Here is a 27,113-nt window from a genome sequence, read left to right on the forward strand (position 1 = left end):
AGGAAGTGTGTAATCATAGTTTATTTATAGGTTTGCACTTTACGCAACATTTGATCTTTACAATTGCTTACAGTGCATTTACTAGTGAATAGCTTGTTACAAAATGTATATGAAAGCAAAGGTAGAGATATTAATTTAACACAAGGATATTGGCAAACCGGTGATATTGGTATCTGTCAAATAACCTTGCGCATATATAACTGTAGTTAACCATCTTCCACTATGTCTAAACATACATAGTTCAAATGTTTTCACGCTCTGATTCAGATGAAAATCCGTCAGGTTTCTGTATTGTATATGTTCCTAAAGTATAAATAAGTCCAGAATAACCGAAATTTACATCAATTTCTCAAATTTTGCAAATTTCCCAACATGTACTGAATGTGCAAGCCTTTCCATATCAAGAATATCAAAAGAATAGGAAAAAAACAACAAATATTAAAAACCGCGTTTTATTACTTCAGAACTCAAACGTTCATCAGTTTTTAAGCCTTTAGAAGATTTTAGCCAAATATTACGGAGATATGTATACTTTATTTCATTAAGAGCTTATAAAGAACATTTGCAAAAAACCCAAACATATTTGAGAAAATCATTATGTCATCATTAGTCAGACCATTATTTTTAAGGTATAAACGTGTCTCAAAATACTTGCGAGTATGCTATCCATTAATTTCAGAAAAAAGATTCTGTAGTCCAGATTAATTTTATATATACATAATTATACTTTTCAAACAGTTCTATTTATAGCCGATTTCTTTTCAATTTTCTAATCATCTTTTTGTTGAAAGAAATACTTCATCACAATTAAGCAATGACTCGTTGTTTGAGATTTTCCGGCGCTCTACGACTCCATTCATTCCATGAACCCTGAAACATTAAAGGAACTCTATTCAAATGTTTGAAAAAATGTGCATTTACGTTGAACTACAAGTTTTATCGGATATGGGATTGAAAAAGTTTAATGAAAAACAGCATCTGTTTGTACGAAAACAAATCAACGATAAATGACAACAGCATAAACTTATACACTCCCCTATCATTGGTATTAAACACTTTCTTTCTATTATAAAAAAATCAAGGGATTAAAAAGAAAATTGTCATGGAATTCAAACCTTTCATATCATAACACAATCAAAGGGAAACAATTACTAGTTGGATTTTACGGCGACACAAGAAAGGCGCCGAAAGTTTAGATAATTAACGACCGAAAATGGCTTTGTCCGAGAATCGTACGACTTTTGTGAATTACCTCTCCATTAAACAGGTTTTAATATAACTTGTCGCAGAAACGCTAATATAATTATGTTACTGGTACCCCTGCTGAAGAAGTGTTTTGGTCATAGTAATATTACAAAGAATAATGACAAGCTGATGTAATGCTTTGTCTTAAATATAAACCCTGTAAGATGTTGCACGTGGCACATGATGATCGAATCAAAGCTCTATTGTCATACATTTTATACGTATATTTCTTTTATAACTATAGAGAGCAGCACCACATAGAGAGCCACATCTAGAGGCAATTTTAAAACTCAAACTGCAATTTCTACTGCAATAATAGAAAAAGCAAGTTTTATAAAATAAGAAAACTCAGACAAAAACAAACGCTGGAGTTTGTTTTATCATTAATACTGCAGATCTAACTTCAATTAACTAATCTAGCAATTGTTAAAATATTCTAAAATATTTGTTTGAATGTATAATAGCTATTATTGCATATGTAGGTAGTAGTTTTAAAATATTACGTAATATATAGGTATGTCCAGTCCTAGGACATGCGCAGCTCCAGCAATAACGGTAGCCGTCATCCCCGAGTTACAGTAGGTTACCATTGGCAATGTCAGATTTACACCGTTATCCTCAAATACTGAAACACATAAAAAAGTAGCACCAGTTACATAAGAAACATCCACCGACATTCTCAGTAACAGGGAACCATCATTGAATGCCGTACAAATATTGTAGTAGATTGACATCATATCAAACACAACTGCGGAACATGTCATCAAATCAGATTTTCTTGTGCCTTCGCCGTTTTTTTTAAATATATTTTCTTACTCTTACTTGTTTTGATTTTTGGCTTATTTTTCATGGTTTCGTCTGCATTTAGCAGCGTAGTAAAGGTTACCATCTTAGCACCTGGGATCACACCGCTCTCACTTGTTTCTGAAATTAGGAAAACAATACAAAGCACATCAATTTTATCAAAACATGAAGTTTTTGTTTTTATGAGATTACAGTTAATTATTTATGTTAAAGCCACTCAATATGTATTGACAACGTACCTGAAACCAATCCATACAACAAAATAAACAAACATAATATTGTCATATATAGGCATACAGACACTAAATAGCCTGAGCACCTATGAAAAAATGATAGCATAATGGCGGATTCAAATAGTTCTCAGTTTTTTTTGTTTTTTTGTTATAGGCATGTTCCATGAAATATGCATAATGGATTAATATTCTCCTTAAAATTTTCATGAAATCATTGCTATATATTGGTTGAAATCATATTGCATGCCTATACTTGACATACTGGTAGCATTTGCATGTTAAAAAAGACTCCAAACTGATTTAACATGTGAAATGTATTCATACACCCCTACCCTAAATTGTGATTGTCATTTCAGTGTAAAAATTACGGTGTGTCCGTTTGACCAGAAATATTTTTCTTGCATCAAACATGACCCCTACTTTTCTTTAGATATTTTTACAGTTTAAATGTTGCTCTACAAGAAAATGTAAGTTAAAGAAATTTAAAATGGGTCTAGGTGTGTATTGCAGCATTGTGAAAACTTGTCATTTTATATAGAATATATAGTGGTGGCTATTTAGTGTGTTATAACCTATATCCGGGCAATTAGAACGTAAGTCACTGCAAAGCTTTCTTAAAGGTGTTTATCTGAATATGGATGTCACATTCAAAATGTATCCTTACTTTGTTCCAAATCATATAAAAACCTATGTCCGTTAAGTATTCCCCAGAATCAAGTACAAACATTTGTGCATATGTCGTTCTTTGATCAAAACACAGGAAAGGATAAGGATGAGAGACGTGTTTTAAATAATTATCCTCCTTCGCAGACAAAATAAACTGTTGGCTTGGGCATATATCATACAAGATTTAGCTTACCAAAAGGTTCTTTTTGCACATATAAAATATTCTTTTTAAGGGATATTGTTTTAGCATAATGTTACAAATGTTTAATAATGCAATGAGAAAAATATGTTTTTATCATTTTTTGTGCAAACTTGATTAGATCTATTTAAGAACTAGTCTAAGTATTAACAGTTTTATCATAACCCAAAGCTGTTTTTTTTAATACAAGCAAGTGCAGTACATATTATGCTACTAGAAGCATTTGTCTTGCAGTCTGTATTTCACTTCCGGATATTTTCACCACGCGACTACACCAGCGAGTACCCGCACACTTAACACAAAGAGATTTCGTACATGCGTTTACGATTCGAAAAACAAATCAGGAAGTAAAAAAGTACGCAAAAGAAATGACTTGTAAATTTGAAACGTTAGAAGCTAAAAGAATCACGTGACCAGTTATTACGTATTTTTTTTGGCGGGAGTCTATTTTTAGATGATGCATATTCATTTCATTAATCTCGATTCTTTACTATGATATATTCAATCGAGGAGTTACATGATTTAAACTTTATTATTGTGTCTTCTTGTTCTGTTATTTTACATAGTTGTATTGCACTATTTAAAGGCAGGAATAAAGATTGGTTATGCGTAAACACATATTGGGCTAGAGGCTATCTGTAATGAATATGCACGAGTCCAAGATGGCGGCGCCCTACGGGAAATCGGATTCCTTTGACGATACCCTTGTATCCATTACATGCTCAGTCAAGTGTGACATGTTCACTATAAGTGTTCCTTCTCTTGAGAAGGAACTATAATATGTATATTTCTGTAAAGGTTCGAAGGCGAAAGAGATAACAATTCATAAATTTACTCTACTTTTCCACAGAATCAAAATCTTCACACATAGTGTTTGTACCAGCAAATCAAAAATATAAACACAATAAAAGTGCAATATAAATAGCTTCATATATCAATCATTTACAAATGTCATACATTTTTACAACGAGGTTTGTTAAAACATTTAACTAATATATCTTATTAGTTCATCATTTGACAGTTTTGTAACCTACGCAACGTGGCGTATTGCAACCTAACAGCTGTGGAGAAACGTAAACAATATAATGCAAGGCAAAATGGCATCCTAGATCTACGGAAAGGCATAAAGTTTTCTTGATTGTATTTCAGTGAAATATTTGAGGAAGAGTTTGGTTAATATGTTTTAGGTATGTTGGCCAAGTTATTTCTTGTAGCATATACACTTGTTGAATTTTTGACGCGGAGACGTTCAACAAGACCATAAAAAGAGCAAATGGTCCCGCAATAAAAGATAAAAGTAGAAGATTTTGTGCAGGCCCATTTTCTTAGAAAACAAAACAAAAATATTTAGGAAATTAAATTTATAAAATGTACATTTAATGAACTGTTCACTGTGTAAAACGTTGTTTCGTATAAAATTCTTACATAGCTTTAAGACAATTCTACATGTATCCACGTATTTCTTGGTGTGAAGGTCATATTGGTATTTTTTTTATAAATTAATGTACAATGCAAGTCATATTTCTGAAATGGCATACTTCCCGATACCCATGGTGAGTTAGGTGGTCGTGCGTCAATAACTTGTTCCTTGTTTGTTACAGCATTTGCCACCATATCTTCAAAGCTTCGGAACAAAGACCTGTCTAGCTTTCCCTCAAAGGCTGAGCGCTATTAGACAAAAAAAATCAAATATAAAAACTGTAAGTTTTCAGTTGTCTCCTTTGTGCATTTGAAAGTTATGGCGAAGTACGTGAATATAGTCTGTATTTGGTCAAGACGTGTGCGATTAAATATGCTGGAACTTAAGTCTGTACCTTTATTATGTTTGTGCTTATGTGTGTGCTAGTCCTGTACATGTCCGCGTGTTGCGGGTTGTTCTATAGGATAGGCTGTGTTTATTAACGTGACTTTACCTGTTGGATATCCATCCTCAATTATCCATTATAGATTGAATTGCACTGGTTAGATCAACTGTCATATGGCGATGTTCCATCTGGCAAGACCGCTGGACATTATTTCAGGCACGGGGTGTATGTGTGCGTAATGTAGGCGGTAGGGGGTAGGGGTAATTTATTAAGGGCTTGGTAGAACCACCACATCCTGCAACCAACTTGATAGTTGGCACTGCGTCCCATTCTGTGTCATGATTCTTTGCGATAACCTAAGAGTTGGTAGAAAGCAGGAACCACGCACTGTCATTTCTTCTTTTGTTATTTACATGTTTACCTTTCTTTGTATAATCGTATAAAGATATGACTAAGACAATATGCTGTAACTACATATGTTGTCTGTACAATGTATGTTATTCTTAACATCGTCAAAATATGATAATACCAAGCTACAGTGGCCTAATGGATAAGGAACCTGTCCCGCAATCGGGAGGTCGAGGGTTCGAGCCCTGTCAGAGGCGAGTCTTGTTACTGAAAGAGAGACCGTTTTGTTAGCCGCCAACTAGTTAAATAATGGTTACCGATTGCCTACCTGCCTGGTGCCTGGCATTTAAAAAATAGGAATCGGGAAGTAATGCTGTTCAATGTATATAGGTGTCTCATAAGCCAAATTGACTGGCCCTTTCAGTAGGGATGACACTATAATAAACAAACACTTTACTTTATTTTTATAATATATAACTCTGTGATTTTACTTTAAAACCTGTATACAGTTAGATCAGCAAAGTAGTGAATTGTTTGCCTCAAATATCTAAAATCTGAAATACATCAAGAAATTACATACGTCTACGAGCGGAATACTTGTGCTGGTTTTATATCCATCAGCTATCCACTTCTGTAAACCACCGTCGAGAACAGATACAAGCTTGTGCCCGAAAAGCTTAAATAAGTATAATGTAGTCTTATTTTATGAAATAATGGAAAAGAGTTTCGATGGGAAAAATAAGGAGTGTGATTTTTTAAATAACATAAAGACAAAAAGGGCTTCTATTAATCTTTGACAGATACTTCTTCGAGCATAAATACACGACATGTAAAATACATTTTGATAACATATTAACACAAGACGAAATCTTTTGCTAACTATAAAATGTTGGTAAAATCTGCCATAGAACGTGTCACAAAATAGCAATCATATATTACCCGAAATATCCACCAAGTTCGAAATGCTTGAACAACGCTAAAGCGTGCATAAACTACCACATACGTGTCAGGCCACACCCCTAGGCTCTGCATGTAGTCTGTAATACATTTCAACTCGGGCAGATTCCTTGGTATTTCTGGTGTACTGGTGACACATTTATTTAGGTCATAATATACAGCTTGTGGAATATGTCCTCTGTGAATGAAATATTATATAGACCTTTACCCGTTTATGGAAATGTATTGTATACTGGATTAGAGAGCGGTAAAAATGTCTAAATATATATCTTGCTATCTAAATAACTCTTTACTGGTTGCAAAAGTTATAAAATATGTCGAACACTTAACATTTAAGTCACTCAGGATACAGTTCTTACGCGTGTTTGCACTGAAAAGACAACAATTTATCATATATAGTAACATTCATAACAAGTGGTACAGCTACAAAATATAATTTAAAATTTACCAACTATTTATGCACAACTCTCAAATGACGATGCATTTGATGTTTAAACACACCTGACATAACATTATATCTCCGCATAAAATTTTATACTTTCCACAACCTCAAATCTACATGTAGATGATAATAAGTGACTTACTGCGCATACTCCGTAGTGTAGTTGTTAGTTGCATTAGGGTTAAAGGAAGTTTCTATGATTCTCACTTTTCTTGTAGGATTTGGGTTCTTTTGTATGTAACGCTGTAGCCTTTGTGTGGAAACTAGTGTGGGTATTCTTGAAATTGAAACAAGACAAATTGTTATCTTAAAGTAAAAGTTATTTTTTGATCGACCGGTTTACATATTAATGTATCTGAATAATTAATAGCACAAGTTTTACTAAGTCTGTATTACCTGCTCCTATCGCTTTGTTATTTCTTGGATAGAAGGCATACCAGGCAATTGTTTAGTTAGATAATATAAAGACCTTGTCGAACTTGATGTAGCTCTATATTTCAAAAGCTGAGAAGCTAGTGATAATCGGCACGCTGCATGCACTTGAACTCGCAAATAGATTGTACAAGTATTTTAATATCGTGAATATTTAAATTCGGCTAACATATCAACAGAACAGACGACATGAAAGTGAAAAAAAAAATACTTCTTTTTTTATTTCGATAGAAATTTAGATTATGCCTATTATGGAGTGGGATGTATTTTTCTTAGACTATTTCTTTTGCAAGCTTTGAATTTGATACGGGTTCTGTGCAGTTTTTTCAATAGTATATATTTCATATAATAACAGCAAGTCAGATAACCTATAAACACCAGTTCTTTCATTACTTTTCAGCTCAAACAACTGATAACATCTTTGCGTCCATCAGAGGTGGGTAGCGAGTAACTACTAGATGTAAGTCAAATAGCTACGTATCATGATGTCGAGATGTCCTCAGTTAGGGAGAGCTGTCATCTAATGTAGGAAGAACTTGTGGCCCGATCCAGTCGCTTACTTATTTCTGTTTGTACAAATGCTATATATTCATGTAAATATTGAATAAGCAATAAAATATATTTTAATCAAACTATGTCCTCAACGGCAGTTTTACCGTCATGTTGTTCAACGATCTTTTCTCTTGAGAGCAGATACATATATAACGCAGTATACATGTGTTAGATTTAATATCATCATCTTTAAAAGAAAGATATAACCTTTCAAACTGCAAATGCGTCTGTATTTGGCTCTAAGTTCTTCCCACATTACATCTGTGACATCAAAATAAACTATATTCTTACATTATCTCAAACAAAGATTCATACCTTTTGCTGTTTGTCGTTGTAAATATATTTAATAGATACACCACCAACAAAAGGAAACAACCCGTTTTCATGATTTCAGAAAGAGATTACACTACACACACAATGATATCCAATAGTCTTGAGGCAATGAATGCCAATATATTAACTGCGCACGTTTAATAAAAATGAATGTGCACTTTGTTTAAAATGATGAATCTCCTCGTTGTGAATTTATTGTTCATTTTATACATAAAGTTGAAAGTCAGTCACGTTTTGATGATTATACTGTTCGTTTTTTGTATAAAATCTACTACATAATTATGTACATAGAGAATAATAGGTTAATAGTTTATCTGGCGAGGTGGAGGAGGTTATCGGGTGAGCCGAAGGCGAACCTGATAACGTCCGGAGCCAAGCCAGATAAACTTTCTCCATCTTAGGCACTAACCTATTATTCTATTTATCTTGTCATTACTTCATATTCCGATATTTGGCAATTTATTTTACAAAAATAAGTGTGCGACAACCGCTTTAATGACGTCATATTCGTAATGATGTCACTTATATAATGACGTGATTACCGGCAAAATCGCAATAACTTCTTTGTTTTTGAATAAAAACTCATTATTTGACTATTCATTTTCTTAGTTCGGACATTTCTAACACAATGATGATGGTTTCGTTGCAAAATTTCTTATGACAACAATATCGATCATAAGGTCACATGATCAACTGACCGTATATCACTGGTCACATGATCAACTGGCGGTATATCAAGAAAGATATACGGCAACCTGATATCGGGTCGAAAATACTGCAAGTGACAGGATAAATAAATATAAATCATATGTAATGTTATATATTACTTTAACGTTAAGCGTTTTGCCGTAATAAGACTTGTTAAGTGACCTTAATAACCAGAAATATCAGACATTAGATACTGACACCTTTAACAACCATACGACATTTAAAAAAACATAACTTGAACTAATAACGAACATCTTATACCAGCCATTTAGTTATATTGCAACATAACTTGCAACTGTGAACATCGTCTTTCCCTTTATTGATATCATTCTGTTGCAATATATGGCCACTGATCTTGAGTTCTTCATATCCATAGACAATAATAAATGTTTGAAACCTGGCATTGGTGTGCAGTGTTTGAAATTATAGAGTCACAATTATCTTCTTCTGGGCAATCCGTGGGGCGGGGGGGGGGGGGGGGGGGGGGGGGAAAAAGATAGACTGTCAAGCCTCCAAAGCTATTCAGTCCGGTCAGGACCACACTATTATTTAGCAGTTGTGATAAATTGATTGCAAAACCTAAATTAGCCTTAAAATGCCTACATCTTTGCAGCACACTATGTATCAGGTGAAGGAAAAAGAGTGTAAGTGCAGTTAAAAGATAAATGCTCTGTGTATGTCTAAGGGATATGTGGCAATGTAGCCAGCGCTGCCCTAAATGCTGTGGCATTGTCAGCACTGACTAAATATACCGGTGTCGAGTTCCACTCAACTGTTTTTCTTGGAAAAAATGAGTACTTGATGTAATCCGATGGTGAGTGTGGTATTTGGTATGCCATATGGTGGTAATGGCGTGACTGTCTAGTGTGAGGGGTTAAGTATAGTGTGTATATGTGTTTTATCTTACACAAGTACATAATTAATCTTATAGAAAAAAGTGCGAGGAGCATTTGTCTTCTACGTTCAAGTGACTCCCAATTCATCAGGTTAAAAATATCTGTGATAATTCCAGTATACATATTGGTTATGAGTCCAAAATGCCCAATGCTCTCAGACTGAAGGTAAAAAAAAAACAGAAAAACTTGATTTTTTGTGTAACTCTGAGCTTACAAGTCAAGTGGATTTTCATTTCTTTGGTTCAGAACAGCCTCGGAATGATATATATCGTATTTATATATGTAGCAGATATTTGAATCTTTTTCAAAGCGAGTCCATTACAAAACTAAACATTAAAATGTAATGCACTGAAAATGGCATCTGGTTTTGATTAAGCGGACCTGTGAATTTTGAAAGATGTGTTTCAAAAGGCATAAACTTTATAAACTCCTGGTGGCAGGGTCACTTATCCGCCCCTACCAATTGTCAGTGAATATCTTTTGACAGTTTAAAACGAAATTGGACAGTAAGAATATTTCTCTTCCTGTATAAACGATTTAATACAAATTGATAAACCATTGCTTGTAGCTATATATGTACCATATAGCCCCTGTAGACTCAGATTACGTACATCATGTGACGAACATAAAGAAATTACATAATGATGTAATTACATATTCAGGCCAATCAGGATATCGGCATTCAAAAGATTGGTAATCATATCTAAAAAGGCGGTAGAGTGGCTGGTTCGAAACTTTATCATCTGCATGATCATTTACACCCATTTCTTATAACATGTATGTATTTTTAAGATTTTACTGTCCTATCCTTGCTTTTCAGCGAAGATGTGGTTCTTCTTCTTCTTCCAATATTGTACTGACAGCTACTGGCGTATCCTCGTACAAGCGCGTGGCGGTGAAAGAAAAGTCTGTACAGTGTGGTTTTAAAAGTTTCTATATATAGGGCAGATAAAAACGTCCATGGTGCACTATCGGAGGTTGACTGCCAGCACATCCCTCTTGAATTAAGCTGTCAATGGTGGGGCAGCTTACTATACTGACTAGGGAAGGCCGTTCCAAAGTCGGATGGTGTCTGGGAAGTAGGACTTCTGATAGCAAAGGGTCCTGGCAAAGGGAACGAGATAGCTGAGTCCGTGGCCTCGAACAGAGCTGATTGGTATTAGGTGTGGGTAGGGACGTCAACAAGATGATAAACTATGCGGTACATCATCGTTACCTTTGCATGGGCTCTACGCTCCTGGAGGGTCGGCCACTGGAGCTGCTGCAGCATGGGTGTAACATTACTGGTCCTTCTGTAATCGGAGAAGACTATTCTCGCTGATCTTCGTTGCAACATTTCCAGCTTTCGAATGTTGGGATCAGTGAATAGCAGAGCTCCTTGGTCTTCCTGCGGCATAATTGGATGATGTTACGTTGGAGGAAAGATCGTGTGTAATTAGCTTTCTTGGTAACAGCGTTGATATGGTGGTTCCAGATGAGTGACTTCTGCTTCTTCTGCTTCTGCTTCTGTACGGTGTAGGGCCTTTTACAGCGTAGAACACCGGGGGGAGTGCGCTAATAATACTGAGGGAGGGCAGACTTAAAGTCCTCAACTGTCTGTGCGCCGACTATCTCACTTGACAGATGGTTCCAATCCACAGTTGTGTTGATGAAGAAAGAGTTTTTATACTGTTCAGTTTTTGCAGTGTTTATTATAAGACCACGGTGGTTATTCCCTATATATTTGTCCACTATGTTTTTTGTATTAAAATTTGGGTCACTACTAGTTTTAATTTGTCTCTTGCTTCTAGCTGGTTTGATGAACTCGGTGGGTGGTATAGCTGGTACCAACCCCTCGACCACTTTATATAAGAAGACGAGTCGGTTGGATCTGCGACGATCTCGTAAGGGTGGAAGATCCAGTTCTTGTAGCATCCTTGTCATGCACCCTTCGTTGTTGGTTTTGTAGTCATTTGTTATAAAACGTGCTGCTTGACGTTGCACCCTTTCAAGTTTGGTAATATCTTTTTGTAAGTATGGGTCCCATATAATGGCTCCGTATTCCGTCAATGACCTAACCAGTGAGATGTATGCTGTTTTCTTACAGTCTTTAGTACAGTTTCTAAGATTTCTACGTAGAACCGCCATGGTAGAATTGGCTTTCTTAGCAACTTTAGTAATATGTGTTGACCATGTAAGATCCTCGCTGAGTGTAAGGCCTAAATAAGGATTTTCAGAAACTTGTTTCAAGATGACATTACATAATGTGTAAAAATGTGGTGATTTATTATTATCACTTAATAAATAACACCTTTTGGCATTAAAACGCATGCCCCATTCAGCAGTGTTCAAGTTCAACTAGGTCATTTTGTAATATTTCATAGTCCTTTTGGGAGCGGATTTTTCTGTATAGTAAACAGTCATCTGCAAAAAGTCTAACTTGGGATTGCACTGATTGCGGTAAGTCATTTATGTGACACAAGAATAAAAGAGGGCCCATCACTGTGCCCTGGGGCACACCAGAGTCTACTGTAGCTTTCTTGGAGCATTCACCGTCGACAACTACCTGCATGTGTCTGGTGATTAGAAAGTTCTTTATCCATGTATGTATAGGGCCTTCAATGCCAAAACTTTGCAATTTGTGTAATAACTCATCATGAGGGACAGTGTCGAAGGCCTTAGAAAAATCCAATATTATAACATATGTTTGATGACCTTCATCATAGTTTTTCAATAAGTCTTCCATGGTAACAAGAAGTTGGGTTTCACACGAATAACCTGACCTAAATCCATGGTTTAAATTAGTCAAGATATTTGTCGTGTGTTCTCTATCTCTTGGGATGGGGCGTTTTGGCCTGTAAAGGCACAAAAACAAGACCTTGATAAATAAATGTATCAGAAGGAAAAACTTCAGGCGCAAACCATCAAGAATATATTTCCAAGTGCAATTCAATAAATACAACACCGAATTACATAAATATGATATGGAAAGATGCATGAATACATGACAAAATGAATGCAATAACAATTACCTGTAAAGGCACAAAAACAAGACCTTGATAAATAAATGTATCAGAAGGAAAAACTTCAGGCGCAAACCATCAAGAATATATTTCCAAGTGCGCATGCGTGTAGTTACATCCGGGAAAAATTTAAAAAAATGAGGCCCGGCATGCAAATCTTGTTAAGGCCTCTAATTAACTGGTAAGTGTTAGAAAATGTTAGATGGATGAATGAAAAGAAAATGATATAGGAATTCATATAGGATCGGGCTGTATGGAAATAATACTAAATAATAACACATAAAGACATTTCATACAATATATACACGGAACAAGGACAAAACAACATATAAACAAAATACTGATATTCAGTGGTTTTGGACCGCGTGACATATTGTTCCGTTCAAGATGATTAAGAAGATGTTTACATATAATATGTTCCAATAATTTACATGAAACCGAAGTTAAAAACACCGGTCGGTAGTTCTCGGCAAGGTGGACATCCCCTTTCTTAAAGACGGGCGATATGGTAGCATTCCCCCAGTCATCTGGCAAGTTCCCTGTGCTTATTGAGGCTTATAATATAGACGTCATACCAGGAGCGAGTTGTTTAGCACAATTTTTCAAAAGTACATTTGATATATTATCCGGTCCTACGGCTTTCGATGTTTTAACTTTTAACAAAAGTTTTTCCACACCTGGGATTGTGATTTGTAGTTTTGGAAGAGGTATCTTATTCTCTCTTTCAATGGTAGGTAGACGTTTTCCTTCCTGTTTAGTGAAAACTGAGCTAAATTGTTCTATAAGTATTTCAGCCTTATCTTTACTATCACTTAAAAGGGAACCATTACGTTTAAGCGGTGCTGTTCCTACAAAGTCTTGAAGTTTTGATTTAACATACCGCCAGAAGGGCTTACAATGGTTTTCTTCAAAGCCTTTTTGTATAGTTTCGTTGATATAGTTCACTTCTGCTTTTTTAAATTCACGCTTACAAAGCTTCTGATAATATCTAAATTGAGTCCACTGTTTTGTTCTTTTGGCATGTGAATAGAGACGAGCTTTCCTCTTTGTCATACGTTTCAGATGCTTATTGAACCATGGGACAGTGTTTCTTTTTTTAAATATCTTGGATGGAATATGTTTATCCATTATAATCTGTATATTACATTTCAGAGTATCCCACTTCTCCTGGACGGAGTGTAACTTCATATTGACTATTTTATCAGAGAGATTTTCACACGCTTGATAAATTTCAGTCCAATTGGCCTTAGAAAACAAGTAAATCCTCCTAGGTTTTTGAACATTATAGACTAGTGATATATCTGAATCCGTCACTACCATCGCTTGCTCGCTTATTCCCAGTATACCGGTTGAAGTCTTAGTGAGAGAAAATTGTTTGTAAATACCAAGTCCAGTATACTTTCCTGGCGAGTAGGTTGATTATGTACCTGAGTAAGACCATGTTTGATGGATATATCAATACTGCCTTATCAGACGCGTTAGGTTTAACTTGTAAATTTTCCCAATCAATATCTGGGCAATTAAAGTCACCACCAAGTATAATATGTTTATTTTCCCAGAGTTAGTCAGTTTTTCATGCGAATTATCAAGCTGGGTTAGGTCGTGTAAATTCCTATGTGGCAGGTAAAATGACGATAAATACAGATCTTTCTTTCCCTTTATTTTAACTTTTGCCCACTCGATTTCACATTCCGTGATTAAATGTACTTGTTCATCCGATACGAGATCTTTTCTTACCTTGATCAACACTCCGCCACCCCGTGACTTTACGATTCCTTATAAAAGTTTTAAGTTTTTCAGGGAAACATTTCACATGATTTATCGCATTGGTGTATTAACGGAGTGAGCATTGGTACAAAATCATGGTTTATTTTCTATAATGGAAGTTTGTTTTTAGACTAATTTTGTAAATTGTTCATTTGTTTTTGGTAAAGCGTTATTAGTGCTAGCAGGGTGATCCACGCAGCCATGTTGGGCGAATTAATGCTCTTTGCGTTTGACGTTGAGACACATATCGGAGTCTTAAACAAATATTGCATAAAGATAGATAGTTCATTCTTTGACCAAGAATAAGTTTAAAATTTGCCATAACGTTTTCAGATAGTGTAATTCTTAAAGTAGAACATCTTCGACTGGTTCAAATCTATTACACGTGTTAGTAATCAAAGAACCTGATTTTAAACGAGGACAGACGAATATAAAGACAATATCATTTATCGAAAAGCAAATTAGATTATAAACAGGTTTACGTTAGTGATAATAGATGATTCAGTTTATATAGTATATTTTGGCTCTTGATTAAATGCTTGGTCTGTTCTGTTAATAGAAATTCGATTATGCGAATTTGTACTACATGTTTTCGCATAAACTTTGTAACAGTTAATGTTAATAGACTCTAACTTTTACGTGCGTTAAGGTATTACGTTAATAGAAATCTTATTGTCAACAGTTTTACGTTAAAGTTAAATGGTGACAGTAACTGAATTATGCTGATACTGAGATTATATGCCATTCATTAGAACTTATGAGGATAGAAATTCTAAAAAATATTTTGATAAGCTTTGAAAAAAACACAATTTGCTACATGTATCAAATAAACTATGATCACATAAACTGTTAAGAGTTTGGGGTATTCGTTTGGTTCAATTAAATAATAAAATTCAACTTGATCAAAGTTTTGACATGAATATAATGTTTCAATTATTTGAGCTGGTATTTTATATAGGAAGTGGCTATTCTTACGGTCCCGTAGGAATAGCCTTGCTGCACAGGGTTTGCAAGTATTTCCAGGGGGCGGGAATTATTCCCGGCCCGGGAAATGATCCAAATTTCACAAAAGTGGGAAATAGTGGGAAATACTCAATATTTCAAAAATTTTTGGCATGAAAATTTACTTTTTAATATAAATTAATTCAATAAATTTGCAAACATTTTAGTCACATCGATAAATTAGATTCTAATTTATCGATTTGCATCAAAAACGTTAAATCTGCCTTAAATTAAATAACAAATTTAACATTTTAAAATAAATTATTCACTTACCGATTGATTCAGATCGAAATATTTATGATTACGCTTGTAATTTGCCAGTATTTATCGGCTTTCGTAATTAGTGTATCGGCGATAACTGCCGTGAATCCGCCATATTGATTGCACGCGTGTTGACCTCTGTAGATGAAAGGTCGCCGTTTTCAAAACAAATGCGGTATACTTATAGTAAACTCAGAAATATAATTTTTATACCAAATTAAACAGCAAACATTATATTTTTCATAACTTTTCGTGAAAATATGAAAAAATGCGTATTTTGTCAAAGTTTCAAGTTGACTTTAGGGACTATATTTTGGGCTCTTGATATCGGACGTTAATTTCACGCCTACCATCGTAAAGGTCATCCAATCAGCTTTCTTGTTACATAAATTATTTTAATATTCATTAGAATCTTGTAACTCGCATTTTGATTTGAAGAAGGTACCTGACGAGTGCAACGCCTCTTTAGTGGGATTATCGGCAACTTGTTAGAAAATGTCATGCTGCTCTGAATAAACAAAGCCTTTGGTCTCAGTGGGGTATACAGCTGGAAAACGATTTATATAGCCATATGGAGCATTTTATGACCGTTTGAAACATGTTTGTTTCATTACTGTATCTTTACAAATATTGATTTTATGGCCAAAAAAGTACAGTGACCCATGAAAATTAGGAAATTTCCAGATTAATGAAGCCTGATTAGCTTATCAGCTGTGGTTGCTAATTAGAAGTAAACAAATGTATGCTAGTTCAATACATGCATATTTTACCAATTCACTACTCATTTAATCATAATAATGCTATATATTCTTCATTTTCAGCTCAGTTCATTCAGTTACAAGATAATCAAATTCATTATATACACTTAATCATGTCATAAACATTACATTATCTTCATCATGTTTATAGACCAATTCATTCAAAGTCACAAGACATCTCAATTTTAATGTATACACAATTTCAGTACTACACTATATTCCATTTTTAGTTTTGTTCATAATCACCAGTCAAGTTCTTCATTTGCACGCAAAATTCTGTAGCAGAAGACCAATTTTGAAGCCTTTTCAAGTCCTAGAGTAGTCTATTTCGAAGCTTTGTTTGTATCAAACCAAAGTTTGAGAAAACCCTTTCTACAGCAGCAGAGTTTGAAGGCATATCCAGTGGTCTGACTGCTAGTTCACACAACTTTTTGCTGATCACCTGACTCCCGTTCTACTGACTTCCACCAGATAGCTGGTTTTGTGTTTTCAATTATTGTCTCATGTGTTAAAGCCTTAGGTAATTTCACAGCCTTTGACATTAGTGCTAACAGTTCAGGTACAAGTGTTGGGTCATACTCTAAAAGCATTTCTTGTGCAATTTCACAGTGCTTACTGGACAGTTTTTTCCCTTGGTACACTGGGTGCAAAATGTTAGCCAGAAAGTGAGCAGCTGTCATTGCTTGGTCAAATCTCTTTTTCAGCTTCTTTTCGTATGGGTGAAGAACTTCATTTGATAATAAATCCAACCACATTTCACAAGCCTCTGCAATGGTTGATGAATCTGACTGAAGGCTGTCCAGAGCTATTCCAATGGGTTCCAACTGATCTTTCAAATGTTTCACTTCGTTAAATAATCCAACATTGTGAATGAGATTCCGTATATGCATGTCAATTAGATCTTCTTTCTGGGCAGCAATTAGCAATAAGAAAGGTCTGTTTCTTAGAAAAGATTCTATGCCTGTGCCAGGTAAGAATTCCACCTTGTTTCAGCTGGAAGTTGCGGTTTTACAGATCCTTGTGTTTCTGAAAGAAGAGACCCTGTAATATGATGATTGCGAAAATACTTGTTGACTTCAACAACCTGGTTCATCACTTGCACAGGGGTAATGTCTTGCCCAAGCAAATTCAGCCGGTGGGCTGAACAACCATACACAACTAAATTCGGGTCAGCTTCTTTAAGGTTATCCCTCATTACTTCCATTTTCTTCTCATTGTCTGTGACAACACGAGTTACAGTGCACTTGTATGTATTTTGTGCCTGTTCAGTGGCTTTAGTGGCTAATGAAGTACAATATGCTGCAGTCTTCTTGTTAGTTCCTGTCTCAACAGCTGACACAAAAAATGATTTTCCTTCTGTGTGAAGAGTGGTTGCTATAACTGGAGAGTTATGCACATCACTCCAGCCGTCTTGCATAAGTACAACATTTTTGCTCTCCAGTTCCTGTTTCATGGTCGATGTTAATTGTTCATGCATGTTATTCAGTAGATAACCTCCAATATCCTTACGATTTGGTGAATAGTACCCAGGACATAACATTTCAAATGTTCCTTTCCACACTGGATTGTCTGCAATGTTAAATGGCAGGTTGCAGGAATAAAATAACTTTGCTATTTGCTCATCAAGTTTAGCTTTTGTTGCTGAATCAGTATAAACAGTAAATCCACTTAGATTTCTTTGGCGAATTTTAGGCCTCTTCGGAGTAGATGGTGAACCTGGGGGCACATCTGTATAGCCATCTGTTAAATAAAAAATCCTTCAGTGTGGATCAGTTTGATTTTATGAACATATGTATACTCCAAGTCTGCAAGCTTTAAAAAAGAAAAGTGAATCATTTCTAGGATTTTATTCAATTTTACCATGTCACTGACATTAATGACAATCCATTATAAAGCATTTACTTTCTTTTGAGATACAGCATACTGCATAATTATGTGAACCATACTGATTCTACTGAAATTGTAATAAGCATTCTATATGGTGTGAAATATTACATATCATATTTGAAATTACTTACATTTAGCAGATTGTGGAGATTCATATAATTCTGATAGATTTCTCTTTCTGGAAGTGGTCCTGTAAGAATAGCCTTGCTGGCCCTTGCAGGCTATTCTTACGGCTCTCCTGTAAGAATAGTGAAAAACCTGCTGATGGCTATTCCCTGCGGCTCTCCGTAATTTATTGTAAGTGTAAAATACTGATTTTTCACTGAAATTTGTCAGAAAACGATTATTGGTTGTACAGAGGTAGATGTAAATACATATGTTATTAATATTGGAACACTAATAAATATTAAGTGTTTTCAACTAAACCAGTTAGAGAATGATTAATCAATGTTTCTTGTATTACATCAGTTTGCGACATTAACTTTTTTACCCATTGGCTACGGACTTCCAATTTTTTGTAGCCCGACAGAATTTTTCGTAGCCCCACCAATGTTTCGCTCAAGAATGGACAAGACTTTCATTCTAGTAATATTTTATTGAATTTCTTTCTGTGATTTTTAGCTCGACTATTCGAAGAATAAGTAGAGCTATCCTACTCACCACGGCGTCGGCGTCACACCCTGGTTAAGTTTTTCGTACCAGTCCACATTTTGACAAAGTCTTTTGAGATAAAGCTTTGAAACTTTCAACACTTGTTTACCATCATCATGTCCAGTTATAGGCAAGAGTACATAACTCTGTCAAGCATTTTGACTGAATTATGGCCCCTTTTGACTTAGAAATCTTGGTTAAGTTTTTCGTACCAGTTCATATTTTGACAAAGTCTTTTGAGATAAAGCTTTGAAACTTTCAACACTTGTTTACCATCACCATGTCCAGTTATAGGCAAGAGTACATAACTCTGTCAAGCATTTTGACTGAATTATGGCCCCTTTTGACTTAGAAATCTTGGTTAAGTTTTTCGTACCAGTTCATATTTTGACAAAGTCTTTTGAGATAAAGCTTTGAAACTTTCAACACTTGTTTACCATCACCATGTCCAGTTGTAGGCAAGAGTACATAACTCCATCAAGCATTTTGACTGAATTATGGCCCCTTTTTGACTTAGAAATCCTGGTTAAGTTTTTCGTACCAGTCCACATTTTGACAAAGTCTTTTGAGATAAAGCTTTGAAACTTTCAACACTTGTTTACCATCACAATATCCAGTTGTAGGCAAGAGTACATAACTCCATCAAGCATTTTGACTGAATTATGGCCCTTTTGACTTAGAAATCTTGGTTAAGTTTTTCGTACCAGTTTATATTTTGTGTAAAGTGTTTGACATATGGCTTTGAAACTTTTATATCTTGTTCAGTATAATAGTCTCTATCAATAGGCAAGAGTACGTAACTCTCTCCTCTTTTTTGGCTGAATTATGGCCCTTTTTGAACTTGGAAACTGGTTCTGTTTTGTATATGTCCATGTTTTGTCAAGACTATTTGACATATGTCTTTTAAACTTTAAACACTTGTTTATCATTATGATTTCCATCTCTAGGCAAGAGTACATAACTCTGACAACTATTTTGACTGAATTATGGCCCTTTTTGGACTTTCAAATTTGTTCAGTTTTTCCTACAAGTCAGCGTTTTGTCAAAACTATTTGAACTGTGGCTTTGAAACTTTTAACACTAGTTTATCAACATGATTTCCATCTGTAGGCAAGAGTACATAACTCTGTCAACTATTTTGACTGAATTATGGCCCCTTTTGGACTTGGAGATAAGTTAAATTTTTCATATAAGTCCATGTTTTGCCTAACATATAACTTAACATATTTGCCATCATGGTCACACATTGCCATTTAGTGCAAGACTAATCGAAATCCACAAATACAGGAACATTTTTTGTTTAATCCATTTTTTTGTTTAGTCTGAAAATCTATGGAAATATTTTGACCCCATTCTTCAATCAATTCTTCGAATAGTCGAGCGCGCTGTCATCCGACAGCTCTTGTTTTACTTTTTTTGGCAACAGCCCATGCCTTTTCAATTGGGAATTTTTAGCGCGATAAACTTCAAAATTTGGAAAAATTAACAAACCTTAATAAAGAAATCATTTTGAAAAGTTTTATTTTAAGGTAAATTTATTTCATTCAAATATGCACTGAGGTTGAACAGACAGGTTATTTTCTGATGTCACAGGATCTGATGGCTCAGATAGCTTAGGGTCACCATGAGCTTCTGTTGATTTCTGAGGGTCATTTTGTGGGGACTCAGATTTCTTGGACAGATCACTTTGCTTTTCTGACGTTTGATTTGAATTTAACTCTTTAACTTTACCAAAAGATGTTCGAATGTCCGGAGTACCGATGGCCTGTTTAAGTTTTATTTTCTTATTATAATATTTGGAATTATGCGACATTTTTCGATAATTTAGGTAATTTTCTAACAATTTTTTCCGACTCATTTTGACGCATGAAAAAGCGTTTAGTGACCGTGGTGAAAATCATACTAAATGCCGTACTATGCCGTGACCCGCGGGCTTCGAGTTGGCAACAAAATTCTGAGAATAAACCATAATTAGAGTCGGAATTTTTATGATAATTTGCATCGTTTTAGTTCAACTTTCACAAGAAATCAATCTAATTGGGAAAAATCATCTCGTTTTTGGGAATTTTTAAGCATTTTTTGGGAATTTTGACCATTTTTGTCATTTGGGAAGACGCCGAATTTCGGAGTCAAATTGGCGCAAAAAAAAATCACTGTCTTTCAATATACTGCTGTAGGTTGTGAATATTGATATATTTCAGAAATTTGTATGAGTTTTTCAGAATTGATTTTGAAATCTGAAACAGTGTTCACAAAATTGTGCAGAAAGTCAAAGACACAGAGTCGAGAAACAAGATCTAAACAGCTTTATAGACAAGAAAAAGCTTGGCAGTAGACTGACCATTTTTTTTTCTTTTTTGTGGGGGAGAAGTCAGTTCTCCCCCAAACTGATTTAGGGAGAAGTGGGGAGACTTTAGGGAGAAGTTGGAAGACTCCATCACTTTTTATATTTCTACTTGAAGCTGTGAACTGATTCGATGACCATTCATTTTTAGCTCATCTGATTTTTTGAAAAAAAATGATGAGTTATTGTCATCACTTGAGCGGTTGTCGGTCGGCGTCGGCGTTGCCTGGTTAAGTTTTATGTTTAGGTCAGCTTTTCTCCTAAACTATCAAAGCTATTGCTTTGAAACTTGGAATACTTGTTCACCATCATAAGCAGACCGTGTACATCAAGAAACATAACTCCATCTTGCTTTTTGCAAGATTTATGGCCCCTTTTGTACTTAGAAAATATCAGATTTCTTGGTTAAGTTTTATGTTTAGGTCAACTTTTCTCCTAAACTATCAAAGCTATTGCTTTGAAACTTGGAATACTTGTTCACCATCATAAGCAGACCCTGTACATCAAGAAACATAACTCCATCTTGCTTTTTGCAAGATTTATTGCCCCTTTTGGACTTAGAAAATCAGTTTTCTTGGTTAAGTTTTATGTTTAGGTCAGCTTTTATCCTAAACTATCAAAGCTATTGCTCTAAAACTTGCAACACTTGTTCACCATCATAAGTTGACCCTGTATAGCTAGAAACATAACTCCGTCCTGCTTTTTGCAAGATTTATGGCCCCTTTTGGACTTAGAAAATATCAGATTTCTTGGTTAAGTTTTATGTTTAGGTCAACTTTTTCTCTTAAACTATCAAAGCTATTGCTTTGAAACTTGCAACACTTGTAAGCTGACCCTGTACAGCAAGCAACATAACTCCATCCTGCTTTTTGCAATAATTATTGCCCCTTTTGGACTTAGAAAATCATTTTCTTGGTTGAGTATTATGTTTAAGTCAACTTTTCTCATAAACTATCAAAGCTATTGCTTTAAAACTTGCAACAGTTTTTCACCATCATAAGTGGACATTGTACATCAAGAAACATAACTCTATCCTGCTTTTTGCAAGAATGATGGCCCTTTTTAGACTTAGAAAATCATGGGTAGGACAATATTTCTATTACACAAAAAAAATCAGATGAGCGTCAGCACCCGCAAGGCGGTGCTCTTGTCTTACTAGTTACATCATTTTTGCATACACAGTGATTATTGTTTCAATACAGAATTCTGAAAATTTAAAAAAAAAATTCTGTTTAAGACGGTGCTGAATCTAACACGCCGATTTTTTGGTGCTATATCGTGTAATATATGAATGCAGGATGAAAAGGGGTTTATAATTAATACCGAGTCACCACTTGTGTGAACAGTTTCTCATTCGAATAAAACTGAATGTAAACTGTGTCAGACCTAGAAATACATATAATTATACATATCAGTTCATCCATCAAAGTCAGTTTTACGAAATTAATACTTTACATGTCATTCTTTTACCATGGGTACCAAATAATTGTGTCTATAATTCCAATTAATCGCATATGTAATAGACAATTTCTTTAGAAACGACTCACACGTGTTGACAACTAAATGCTAAGTGTCAAAGACGTAACCGCGGTGCTGATTGGCCTATTACAATTGCCTCTGGTGAAACCAATAATTTGATTCACTTTCACACCTCGCGAAAATCTCACAAGTACCTGAAGTAGGCAGAGCTTAAATTATGCTATCGGCGTGTGTGTATGTGTATTCAACGCACATTATTGTCAAAAGATTAGCGGGTGTGCATCCAAAAGAAAAAAAATCGGGTGACTTGAATTCACTTTGAGATTAGACTTGAGCGAAGTTTGAAGCTTCAAAGCAACTGTTTTGCTCCCACGTTTGCAATGATCTTTTTGGTAAATTTATTCCTCAGAATTTTGCATAGCCCGACGGGCTAAGGTCTGCCGATTTTCTATCGCCCAAGCCGATTTTTCGTAGCAATTGGCGATCGGGCTACCGTTAATGTCGCACACTGTTACATGCAAGTTTTCACAACAGTATAAATCTCTTACCACTCTTAACATTATTGCTCTTTAAATTGGTTTAATACATGACGTTTGTCACACATCAGCTTGACATGTTTGCATCAATTTTGGCCTGACATTTTATTTGTAACACAATGACCAAGTGTGATAACATGTCATTTCCGAAATCGGTTGAAAATGTATCAGTTGAATGACTTCAGTACAATGTATTGTAATACAAAACAGCCGTAGGAGTAGCCACAGACAGGCTTTTCACTACAGGGGTGTGGAAATCCCAATATTTTTCACTTGTCCACAGACAAATGAGACTAAAAAATCTACTTGTCCACAGTCAAAACTTACTTGCCGGATTTTCAACATTTAAGCATGCAAATAATTCTTTATTTTGGACAATAATCTACAAGTATTAAAAAAAGCAAACATAATAAAGTGTAATACTGTAGCTGTTTCAAAAATTAAGCTTTCGACACATTAGCTTGTGTTTGTCCGCGAGGCCGTCGGACATTTAACAGAAATACCGGGAAGACTGCCCATCATGCCATGCGAAATCATGTGAGAAAGCATGAAACTTTCTGACTGTTACAGTTAGAAAACATGAAACTTCCTGACTCGTACTAGCGAGCTCTTTGTACTTTGACTGTTGACTTCCATTTTTGTTGGCAGACGAGGTTGTAACAACGAATTTGTCCAAAACTTTGTGATAATTGTTTACGTTTCCGGTTTCTTTTCGCCGAGTTATCGTGTGAAAAAATCACGTGAGATCGTGACAGGGAACCAATCAAAATGCAAAGAAAGAGATACTAAATTTAAACGCAGTATAGTTTTCCCAAAACTGGAGAAATCGAGAGGCCCCCGGCGGGTGAAACATCCGTTTTGTATGTCAAATTCTTTTATTAACTCCATAAACTTGAAGCACTGTTCAGTGTTTCTAAATTATTGTTTCCTTTTTTTCATTTCAAACCAGAAAATTCGTGCTTGTCCGTGGACAAACAGAATGCGAAAACTCACTTGTCCGCCGTCAAAAAGTCCAGAGAGTCGGACATAGGAATTCCACACCCCTGCATTATCCTTACAGGAGAGCCATAAGAGTAGCCACTTCCTTTTATATATTGGATTTTTTAATGTATTCGTTTTCCCATCAATAAAATGCATATACAATACAATGCAATAAGTTTTATTTTGAGTCAGCAAGAAAACAACATTACAAAACATAAGAGCTTTTGAACCTACTATACAACAATTTAAACAAATGTAACAGAGTAATAAAAGTGCTACAAGAGAAAAATATGTTAAGCACACAATATTAAATAGAACTGTTTGAGCATGTACAATACTACAAGTGTTAAAAACTGTGTTGAAGCTTCTGATCTAGACACTGCTGCCTAAAAACTGCCATAAGAGAGGAAAATAAGATCTGCAATACAAAAAAACACACAAAAGTGTATGCTTAAGAAATGGTGGTAAAAACTGTATACCTCCAAATCAGATTTGGAAAGAACTGATCAGAAACTTTCTCACAGTACCAAATGACAAAACAACATAAAAGAAAGCATGTCACATATCGTCCCCTTAGTGCAAAAAGTGAATAAGTGCTTCTTTAAGTCAGTGCAGTTATCCACTTCTTGCACTGAGGTGATGATATAAAGACCGTGTGTAATACCTAATAAGCACAAAGCATACACGCAAGCTAGAAAGCACATCAGCCCACAAGATAAGCAGTGGCTTAGCGGGATAGCAACTATTAAATATTGATCAGATCATAAATTAAGCTGTCACGATAAGCCCAATGAGTAAGGCTACTCAAAGTGTAAACTGCTATTTTGGACACCAAAAAATTTTTGTTTGTAAATCTTAGCTTTATTTGTTGATGGATTGTTATATTCAACTTCCAGGATATCTTAGATGGCATAAAAGAAATATTTCCATGTTGAAAAAAACCGTTAAATTTCTATTTAAAAAAAGTAATTTTCAAAATTGTGATTTTGCCTGATTTTACAATGGGAAAAATACATTTTTACCATTAAAACCCCAAAAGCCGTGTTTGACCATCAGGCATGAGTTTTATTAAATACCAATGTCAATGTAGACCAAAACACATTGTCGATCACTTTGTATTTACACTCAAATTATTACTGGAATATTTTTACCGAAGCAACAAAGTTTTCACTTTTTGTTTTTGGCAGCCAGCAAACTTTAACAGTATTTACATTTTATGACCTTTTTGCAAAGGTTGTACACATATTTATTGGACATTCAGTGATTATATTGAAGTTAAATGTTATGAACAATAGGTAGACCACTAGACTAGCCACCAGACTGATAATAAATATATTTCTACATTTTTCCCTTTTTGACGAATTCAATTTCATAGAGACAAAAGCCAGTCTATTTTACAGATTTTCATAGAGGAATGATGTTGAAATTATCATATAGACTGGCTCAGTCCACTACATTCAATCATAAAAATGTAAAAAGATATATCATAGTCTAGGAGCTAGTCTAGTAGACCACATGTTGTTACAGGATTAGCGGTTATATTGATACACATAAAGAAATATCATGCAACTGTAAATAAAAGATGTAAATGCTTGCAATTCCATCTATGGAAGGTTTTTTTTTTTTTTAAATATATTTGATGAGGATTTTAAAGATATTCTAATTCAACAGAAATATCTAATGAGAAAATCAATTTTAGTGAAAGATTAGTAGAGAATATCTTTAACTCTTACATCAGTTTTCCTTTGATGGTTAAAATTGAAATCATTGAATTTACATATATTGTTTTTATTTTAGATATAAAACACATTACTCACAATGGGAAGATCAAGATCACATTCAAGGTCACGGTCTAGGTCAAGGTCACGCAGCCGTGGAAGGAGACGCAGCCGCAGTTACAGCAGAAGTAGAAGTCGGAGTTCTTCACCAGAGTCCTACAGGTAGGAGTCTACGAAGAAGTACTTTCCAACAGTTTTGAAGCAAGGCTATTTTCATCCAATTTGAGATTTTTGAGCCTGAGAAAAGTAGACTAGATAATGATTGTTCTGGTCATGAGGTTTCTGCATGAAGTTGAACCCAAGCAGACTTGGAAGCTCATGCTGAGTCCAGATTTTGTACTTACCCTCCATAAAGCTTTTGGGAGGAGCACTTGGATTTACTCTCGTCCATATGTCTGACTGTCCGAATTTGTGTTTTGCATCTCACTAGAAGTATTTCACCTACAGTCATGAAACATTATAGGATTGTTATTCCCACCATAAATATTTTGAGAGAGCAGAGGGTGAAAATTCAGAACTGAGGATGAAAACAAAAAAAACCTTTTAACAGTAGTATATGCTATTTCAGTGCCGGGTTATGAAGATTTATTTTACTACATATACCGTATTTTCCCGTATTAACGCCCCCGGGGGCGTTACATTTTCGAAAGAGGGGGCGTTTATTTGAGGTAAAAAAATAAAAAATGAAATTTTTTACAAAACTTAAAAACATCGTTCAAACTATCTGTAAAGTGTTTCTGTGTTGTTTAATCCCCCCAAAACGTAATTATTTGGCATCCAATTTAATGCAGTGTGTCTTTTATGCATTTAAATACGGTACCTCATGTATTCCATGTCTGGCTTTTTGACACGCTCGCGACACTACACATTACGTCATGACCCAAACAGCTGTGTACTCCGATAACATTTTCCTTAGTACATGCGGGTAGCTAATAGCACAATACACAATGTCAATGGTTTGATACGCTGCTGTGCCTGCTTTTGAATTAAAAGTTCTTAAAACTGCCGAAGAAAAGGGTATATCGTAAACACATTGCTGCAAGTTTG

At 35.0% G+C, this 27,113-nt stretch overlaps 2 protein-coding genes across 3 annotated transcripts in view; one reads left to right on the forward strand and one right to left on the reverse strand.

Moving 5' to 3' along the window:
* Positions 1 to 2: 2 nt before the first annotated feature.
* On the reverse strand, positions 3 to 8,273 carry LOC123537277 (thiosulfate sulfurtransferase-like). Its single transcript, XM_045320942.2, has 8 exons — positions 7,999 to 8,273; positions 6,842 to 6,976; positions 6,240 to 6,435; positions 5,881 to 5,976; positions 4,686 to 4,815; positions 2,068 to 2,169; positions 1,749 to 1,870; positions 3 to 870 (listed from the first exon to the last, which is right to left on the reverse strand). Exons 1-8 carry the CDS (start codon positions 8,067 to 8,069, stop codon positions 808 to 810), a joined length of 915 nt encoding a protein of 304 aa, XP_045176877.2. The 5' UTR covers positions 8,070 to 8,273; the 3' UTR covers positions 3 to 807.
* A 6,586-nt stretch (positions 8,274 to 14,859) lies between these two features.
* Positions 14,860 to 27,113, forward strand: part of LOC123536398 (serine/arginine-rich splicing factor 7-like) — a 33,147-nt gene continuing 20,893 nt past the window's right edge. For both annotated transcript variants that reach the window (XM_053528149.1, XM_053528150.1), the window contains exons 1-2: positions 14,860 to 14,871; positions 26,086 to 26,228. In XM_053528149.1, the coding sequence (XP_053384124.1) occupies positions 26,107 to 26,228 (122 nt within the window). In that variant the 5' untranslated portion in view covers positions 14,860 to 14,871; positions 26,086 to 26,106. The remainder of the gene's footprint in view (positions 14,872 to 26,085; positions 26,229 to 27,113) is intronic.

The sequence above is a fragment of the Mercenaria mercenaria genome, chromosome 17, assembly GCF_021730395.1.
Source record: "Mercenaria mercenaria strain notata chromosome 17, MADL_Memer_1, whole genome shotgun sequence".
Taxonomy (NCBI): domain Eukaryota; kingdom Metazoa; phylum Mollusca; class Bivalvia; order Venerida; family Veneridae; genus Mercenaria; species Mercenaria mercenaria.

Bases quoted from the DNA above. Each gene is read 5' to 3' on its own strand.
- LOC123537277 (XM_045320942.2), bottom strand. From the start codon at position 8,069: ATGAAAACGGGTTGTTTCCTTTTGTTGGTGGTGTATCTATTAAATATA. The intron at 6,436-6,841 runs GTAAGTCACTTA...TTTCATTCACAG, and splicing joins TACACTACGGAGTATGCGCA to AGGACATATTCCACAAGCTG. The intron at 4,816-5,880 runs GTATGTAATTTC...TTTGTCTAATAG, and splicing joins CAAGTATTCCGCTCGTAGAC to CGCTCAGCCTTTGAGGGAAA.